This window comes from Sinocyclocheilus grahami, unplaced genomic scaffold (genome assembly GCF_001515645.1).
Source record: "Sinocyclocheilus grahami isolate Dianchi unplaced genomic scaffold, SAMN03320097.WGS_v1.1 scaffold651.1, whole genome shotgun sequence".
Taxonomy (NCBI): domain Eukaryota; kingdom Metazoa; phylum Chordata; class Actinopteri; order Cypriniformes; family Cyprinidae; genus Sinocyclocheilus; species Sinocyclocheilus grahami.
In genome coordinates this window covers 677,333-686,070 of record NW_015505830.1, presented here as the reverse complement: position 1 = coordinate 686,070, position 8,738 = coordinate 677,333, and the positions used below count along the sequence as shown (strand labels likewise).

The window sequence follows — 8,738 nt, the reverse complement described above, 5'->3', positions numbered from 1 at the left end:
GGGAGGATCAGTTTTGTGTATAAAATATCATTGTCAGTTTTACTTCAGGTTCATTTAAGTCAATCGCATTGCCTCGTTTGTAGCTTTCCATGCAGTTTATAATGCACATTTTGGCTTTTCAAAAGGCACATCTTTGCACCTTATATACCCATAAAAGATGCATATTAGTACATTAAGTGTACATATTCGTTCCTAAACGGTACATTTACTACATTTTAAAAGATGGACACAGAAAATCCACATGCTGTGAGCAGTAAACAGACGAAACACTGCAGAAACACACATTGTATTGAGATGCACTGATGCAGACGTTCATTAGCTGCCTCATGTCAAACAGATGGAAAAAGCCACCCGTCCCTCACATAGGCTTGATTCTTCACAGAGGTTCGTTTATGTCTGAGCTCTCTAATGAGTCAGCGTGTTTTGCTCATTCTCTCTCTTTGTTCTGCTGAGGTCGCGGTGGGGTCGCGGCCCCTCAGAGGTCATCAGTGCAGGGCACACACACCGGCCAACTCGGCTTTCACTCTGTGTGATTTGAGTCGGACACTTCAAGGAAGAATATCAGAGTTACTACTTAGCCTTAAAGGTCTTGCATGTCTGTCTGTCTGTCTTTCATCATTTACTCACCCTCATGTCGTTCCAAACCCATATTATGTTCCTGTTTGTTATATGAGCAACTCTTTTCCATGAGATCACAACATTAATATTTAATTTTGATAGCTTTTTTAAACAGATGCATGTTAAATATGTGCTGTTATTGACTAAAAATATTTAGTCTCATTTGAAATCAGTTTACTTTGAATATTCACTAAAGAGAACTAGCTCATAAGAGTCATTTGTTGTTGAATCGAGTTGTCGAGTTGTAGCCTGGGTTTTTGATTCACTAAAAAGAACCGATGAGAGAGTGAATCAAACTATCAAAGTCTCACGAGAGAGTGAATCAAATTACAGAAGTCACACTGTATGTTTGATTTACTAAAAAGAATTGGGTTAAAAGAGTCATTTGTTTATGAATCAGACTACACCGGTCGTGCTGATTGCTTTTGATTCACTAAAAAGAATCATAAGAATCATTTAAAGAGAATCAGACTGCACTCGTCAAGTTGTAGCCTATGCTTTTGATTCATTAAAAAGAAACGACTCATTACATTCTTTAGTTTGTGAATCAAACTGCAGAGGTCATGCTGTATGTTTGAATCACTAAAAGGAATTGGGTTAAAAGAGTCATTTGCTCATGCGTCAGACTACACCGGTCGTGCTGATTGTTTTGATTGACTAAAAAGAACCAGCTCATAAGAATAATTTAAGAGAACTGGACTGCACTCGTCAAGTTGTAGCCTATGTTTTTGATTCACTAAAATGAACTAAAATGAACCGACTCGTGAGAGTCATTAGCTTGAAAATCAAACTATTGTGGTCACACTGTATGTTGATTCACTAACCAGGTTAAAAGAGTCATCCAGGTCTCATTTGTGCCATTTTTTGTATTTTTTAATTAATAATTTTATTTTACTTTACTTTACTTTGGAGTGTAGAATATGATCTGTGGTTTAAATTTGTTATCCGTTCTTTGTACTTGTACTATTTTGGTACTATAATTACTATTTATTTTTTATTACTATTTATAATTACTACTATTTTTAGTTTTAACCAAAACACAACCTAACATTATTTATATATATATATATATACATTTGTATTTATTATTTATTTATTTATGTTCATGTTTTACGTATTCAGATGCCTTTTTATTTTATTTTGCCTTTTATGTACATCCATTCTTATAGGATATTTGTGTGCAGAATGTCAGTCTTTCTGTGATTTTCTTCCCTCATCATGTTTGTTACTCTCATGGAGTTCCACAGCAGCACAGATATGTGTGTACATGCACACAAACACACAGTCTGCAGTGAAATCTCATACATTCACCAACCTTAATAAATGTGCCCTTTGTTGACATGCATCCCAGCCTTTAGGAGACCGTCTGTTGCACAGATGTGCTCTCTCTCTCTCTCTCTCTCTCTATCTCTATCTATCTGTCTGTCTCTCACCCAAATGTTTGAGAACCTGACAGTGCAGTATGAGGCATTTTCTCAGGAGAAGAAGCACCAAAAGTCTCCATTTGCTCTCTGTATACTCTCGGAGAAACAATTAAGATATTAAATATATGTGATTTTTGATATTCTTTTCTATAAGTTTGTCGTGTAATGTGTGCAAGCCTTGTAATGTGTGTGTGTGTTAGTTGTTTATTGAGCAGACGCTGAAGGACTCACAGATCAGGAATGACTGGAATGTGAAGAGGAGGAGGAGAAAGAGAGAGAGCAAGAGAGGTTGAGTGGGAGCTTATGGATTTATGAGGTCGTTGTGGGAGCTGTTGTACTTTTGCGTGACACCAGCTTTGTTTCGGACCCTTGTGGACCCTCAGGGTGGACTGTGTGTGTGTGTGTGTGAGAGAGTTTCAGGTGGCCATGGCTCAGTTTACACTTTTGTGGAGTTGATATGAATGACCCCTCTGTAGCTCCGCCCCTGTGAACACAATGACCCCTCACATGGGCCTAATACATAACTCAACTCAGTTCAACCGACTGATAAGAGTCATGACGAATCAGACTACAGTTGTCACGCTGTATTGTTTGGATTCGCTAAAAGAAACCGGTTTATAGAGTAATATGTTTGTGAATCAGATTACGCTTGTGTTGTTTGTTAGGGTTAGGGTTTTTGTTTTTGTCCATGAGGAAAACCCAACGAGCCATTCAGAAGCAGTGCAGGAAACACAGAATCACATGTAGTAAACAAGTTATTTTAACAAATAAAATGGAGTGATAATTGCTGAAGTAAACATGAGTGTTGTTTGTTTATTTCAGGTCATTGTCAGGGAGTTGCCATGTCGTTGCGATGGCTCTGTGTGTTTTAAGTGCATTGCTATGCATAGTAGTGCTTTTTAGTACAAAGCTGTGCGGTTGCTAGGGTACTCTAGGTAGTTTTAGGGCGTTGCTATGTGTCATCATCATCGTAGAAGAAATCTTCACACATATACATTCGTGCAGCCTAAAGTGAGATCTCACACGATGCCTTTGAGAAGCTCTTGAAGCTAAAAACACGCCTGGCATCTCCATCGACAAAAACGCCTGCACTAAACTCACACGGGTCTCCTCTACTTAGAGTCTCAGAAGAGATCTGTCTCAATGTGCTCAGATATGCAGAGATCTCAATATGAGCTCACACTTTTCCCATCAAATGATCTCACGTTCATTTTAGAGCTTTATGCTCTTACTAGATTCACTTATGTTTTTATTTCTCCAAAGGAAGAGAGGAGAAAGTCTCCTAAAGACCAGCATCTGACCCTCTCATGCATCACGAGGTCATTTTCTCCATAAAACAGCAACAACCAGGTGTTTTTCGTTGGGTAAGAGGGCATTTAGGGGATCTGTAATTAGTGTATACTAATACTAGTAACCGGAGTCTTGCCGGATGAACGAGCCCTGTGATTTATGGGAGGTGTAAAGGCATATTCTATAAACATTGACACACAGACCAGCTGCTGCTCCTCTCTACGCCAGGCCTGCGCCATCATTCCCTTCACCTTCTCGTCCAGCGTGACCCGTCTGTCAGCAAAAGCATCACCACAAAAAAGATGAACAGTCATGTAGGGGAGGGCGGTGTGATATTTGTATCACTGTGCCCGATCGAAAACCCTGAAAGATAAGATCTCACAGCCTTGCTTTCACATTTACAAATGCAATTACGTTGAGCACAGGATCTTGTCGGATAAATTACCCAGCACACACACATATGAATGACTTGCTCTGTCGTTCCACTGCAGCCGATGAAGACGTGTGTTTGGGACAGTAATCATTCTTACTTTAGCTATGTACTCAAACTCACTGTCAACACATGCCTCAGCCCACCATGTGTTCAACAACATCAGTCGTGCAACAAACACACGTCATGTGTGACCTGCTTATCACATGTGACGAGTTGCAGGCTCAAGGTTAGAAAAATGTGAAGATTAGAAAAATATATTTGTTTATGCATTTATTTATAATTTTTAATGATTAAATATTAAATGTATTATTACATATATAAATATATATATATATCTAAGTGCCATCTGAAAATTTCTTCTAAAATTTGCATTTTTATCAGGCTCCTATGTTTAGGTTCAGGAATTTCACTTTAATGGCAATGTATAGGTCCTTTTCTATGCCATTAAAGTGAAATAAATGAAGCCTGGAATTGAACTGCTGGTTTCATCTGGCCAGAGGAGAACTGGCCCCCCGACTGAGCCTGGTTCCTCCCAAGGTTTTTTTTCCATTCTGTCACCGATGGAGTTTTGGTTCCTTGCCGCTGTCGCCTCTGGCTTGCTTAGTTGGGGACACTTCATTTCCAGCGATATCGTTGACTTGATTGCAAATGATTGCACAGATATTATTTAAACTGAACTGAGCTAGATGATGACATCACTGAATTCAATGATGAACTGCCTTTAACTGAAAAAATTGTGTTTACTATTGTCATTTTGCATTATTGACACACTATTTTCTTAATTATTGCTGTACAGTTGCTTTGACACAATCTGTATTGTTAAAAGCGCTATATAAATAAAGGTGACTTGACTTGACTTGACTTTAGGTAATGTATTCTGACTACTTTTTAGATCACTTTTTTTTTAATCTAACTTACAACTAAACGTACCATATTGATATAAAAAGCAAAGGGAAAGAAAATAAATTCAATTTTTGGATTTCAACATCATAAAATGCATTAAACATTACATTAAACCAGGGTTTCAAACTGGGCTTAGTGTAAGAACTGCAGTGGGTTTGTGAGTTGATAAAAAGTTAGTAATTAATGAAATCATAAAAATGTACATGAACACAAAAATTTAAATATTTAATTTGTTTACCTGCATGTCAATGTGACCATTAAGCGACATCGAACTGTAAATGCAAATGTGAATATTAACTTCCTCAGAGATATTTCAAGTAAATATCTCATGTCAAATGAGTTTGGCTGACAAAAACGTTAAAATAAATTTTTTTAATTATATATAAATATAAATATATATATATATATATATATACCCACACACACTATTATTTTTATGTATTTTATTATTTACTTGCACTTTCTTGGTTATTGTAAGGAAAAATATCTTCATGTCTTCTTGTCTTCATTATTTTTTATCAAAAAGTAACTGGCTCGATCCATCTATTCCGACACTTTTCATTTCAATCAATAATGATTTAATCAATATAAAACCAATTCTTGTAAAAGTAAAATTTCACGTTGACTGTAAACTTCTTTTCTGTTTGTTTTTTTCAGGACGGAATGAGCTGATTGCGCGATACATCAAGCTTCGAACGGGAAAGACACGGACCAGGAAACAGGTAGAGTTATCTAGATTCTTACACTGATTCAAATTCTAGAATATTTGGATAATTAAGTACATTCACTGCCTTGTTTTCCTTTAAAATGTCTGTACATACTTTAAAGCAAGGTCTAAATTTAACTGATAAATCTGTGATGGCAACTAGAGTTTAACCTGTCCCTACTAAAGCGTGGATTAAATTGGTTAATTACTTTTATTTGACCTTTGTGTCACACATTAACAGCAAGAGGAAGTACAGCAAATGTCAGACTGGGACTTAAAGATGGGCTTGTCCTGTTAAACTCCCAAACAGACTTTCACTGAGTGTAAATGTTTGGCCTCTGAGGGCCTCGATGCTGAAATGGACTTCAGCGGTGTGATTTATCGCACGCGGATCGGATATCGGTGGGTGTCTTCAGCACCTCTCTCAGTCCCGCTCGTTAGACCCACAAACAACTGCTCGCTCCCGGTCGTCCCATTACGATCGGGGCACATCACACGCTGCCGGGGAGGGGGTTTGGAATTTAATAGCTTTCCCGCCGGCATTCGATATCGCATGATGTCACTCAGGCCTTGTCACATACTGAGTCTTAAGCCCTCGGAAAGAGTCGAGGTGAGCTGGGGGCCCGGGAGGAAAAATAATAGCTAAAAACAAGAAGAGAAACTAGAAGCGCATCTGGTAAGTGGACAAATGGTCAAAGCAATCGCTGATTAGGTAAAGTTTTCCATGCATACTTCGTAATTTAAATTCTTTGTTTTGCACAACCTTGGTTAAAAATTACAGGGCAAATTCACTTGAGTTTTTCATTTTAAGTTAAGCTTCCCTTGTGAAATCAGATCATTTATTCAAGTTGTTCCAAACCTGTATGAATTTTTTTCTTCCGTTGAACATTTTGAAGAATGTTGGTAACCAGACAGTTTCTGGTCCCCATTGACTTCCATTGTTTTTTTTACCATACAATGGAAGTCAATGGGGACCAGAAACTGGAATAGTTCACCTGAAAATGAAAATTTGCTGAAAATGTCTTCACCCTCAGGCCATCCAAGATTAGGATGAGTTTGCTTCTTCATCAGATTTGGAGAAATGTAGCATTGCATCACTTGCTAAGCAATGGATCCTCTGCAGTGAATGGGTGCCGTCATAATGAGAGTCCAAACAGCAGATAAAAACATCTCAATAATCCACACCACTCCAGTCCATCAGTTACCATCTTGTGAAGCGAAAAGCTGCATGTTTTTAAGAAACAAATCCATCATTAAGACATTTTAACTTCAAATCGTTGCTTCCAGCTAAAACGCAAGTCCATAATCGATAATAACGCTTCCTCCAGTGACAAAGACATTTTGTCTGAATCAGGAAAGAAATCTCCACAGATGAAGCACTGTTCATTTGGATTTTGATGTGAGAGACAACAGGAGATGGACTTTTTCATTGGAGAAAGAATTATTATGGATTATGGCCTGAAATGACGTTTTAATGTTAAAACTTCTTAATGATGGATTCATTTCTTACAAACACGCAGCTTTTCTCTTCACTAGATGTTAACTGATGGACTGGAGGGGTGTGGATTATTGAGATGTTTTTATCAGCTGTTTGGACTCTCATTCTGACGGCACCCATTCACTGCAGAGCAAGTGATGCAATGCTACATTTCTCCAAATCTGATGAAGAAACAAACTCATCTACATCTTGGATGGCCTGAGGGTGAGCACATTTTCAGGAAATGTTTATTTTGGGTGAACTATTCCTTTAAAAAATAAATGATTATTAATTTTAAACGATAAGATAAGCTGGGCTAAAATCTTGTGTGTTTTCTGCAGGTCTCCAGTCACATTCAGGTGTTGGCACGACGGAAAGCTCGGGAAATTCAGGTGAAACTCAAGGTAGCTAATGAACTCTGCTAATGCTGATCACCTCTTTGCAAATTAGCACCATTATCGCTTTACAGTCAATGCATTTGTTAATGATGCAAAGAGAGGCTCGAATGCTGGATAATTGCATTAATCTGTGAGTGAATATAGCCTAGGCATGATTCAGATACAAATATAATTGCAAGCAATTTCATACACTACGCTATAAATCAATTTCAGCACGTCGCTAATTTTCAGAAAACGTGTGACCTCTGGCTGTACAAGGGCTTAGCAGACAGCTCAGTAATATCGAGTCTTCTTCTTGCGCACTCCTGTCTTTCATCATATGGCATAGTTCACCCGTTGGCCATCGGCCATCTTGGCCCAGCTGTCTGAGTGTGGTTCTGGTCACACGGCTAACACTGACAGCCCTTTTAAATACGTTTCTGTAACTGAGAACTGTTACGGACTCACACATGCCCATATTTCAGCCTGCAGCGTTTGCCAGATCTGGGCTGAAGAATGCATCGGCTGGCCATGCTTCATTGTCCGACATGAGTTGTCTGATTCATTTTAGTGAATCAGTTCATTCTTATGAACAAGTAAAAAAAAAAGCAATTCACTGATGCACTGATGTGTTGCAGTTCTTTTAGTTAAACATATATTATATTCAGATATATTTATTTTTAATAGTTATGCTTATTTTTCAAACTGAGGCTCTAATAAAATGCGCTCAGCTAAAATGTCCACTCTTTCTCATTTAAAATGTTCAGAATCAAAAGACAGATTTGTTTTAGTGAATCAGTTTGTTTGTTCATCTAAATGAACCATTGAAAAGGGATTCTTCAGTTGACTGATTCTCTCTACAGTACGTTCTGTTTTCTGTTCTGTTCTAAACTGTTCCTCACTGCTTATATGAGGTTTTCTTCTATTGGTTGTATTTAGTGTACATTTATAGTTATATTTCACTCGCTGTATTTAGCATCTTTTTCTTAGTAGTTTCTTTTTTTTTAAAACTAGCTTTACAGTAGTTAAATTACAGTTATTAGTAGCTTGTAACTATTATCTTTCTCAACACTGAACTTGCAAATGCATTGGTTGCATGACGGATTTGACTTCTTGTTTGAGGCGTTTCACATCCACGTCCAGCAGATCCCAGGCGTTCCTAGTTCTCAGACTGTTGTTGATTTTCTTACTTCAGCAGCTAATCCCAGGCTCAGTAAACGTGGTTTGGAGCAGCAGGTAAAGGGGAGCTGTGCCTCCACACACGCTGCTTTTCCAAGCGTGGTCTCCTGTTTCATAATGTTGGAGCTCCCAGTTCTTCATTTGACCTCTATAGGAGAAGGAGTCAACCTGTCAACAGCACTCAAACGCTGCCAGAGCCATAAACCACCTTCAGCCTTTCCACAGCAGCACACACACACGCACGCACGCACGCACACACACACACACACTCTCACACGCACACACACACTCACTCACACACACACACACACACACACACACACACACACAC

The 8,738-nt window shown here is 38.3% G+C and overlaps 1 protein-coding gene across 1 annotated transcript in view; it reads left to right on the top strand.

Moving 5' to 3' along the window:
- The first annotated feature begins 3,894 nt into the window (after window positions 1-3,894).
- Window positions 3,895-8,738, top strand: part of LOC107558591 (transcriptional enhancer factor TEF-3-like) — a 42,573-nt gene continuing 37,729 nt past the window's right edge. The window contains exons 1-3 of the mRNA XM_016242250.1: window positions 3,895-3,991; window positions 5,326-5,390; window positions 7,193-7,255. Of these exons, the coding sequence (XP_016097736.1) occupies window positions 3,895-3,991; window positions 5,326-5,390; window positions 7,193-7,255 (225 nt within the window). The remainder of the gene's footprint in view (window positions 3,992-5,325; window positions 5,391-7,192; window positions 7,256-8,738) is intronic.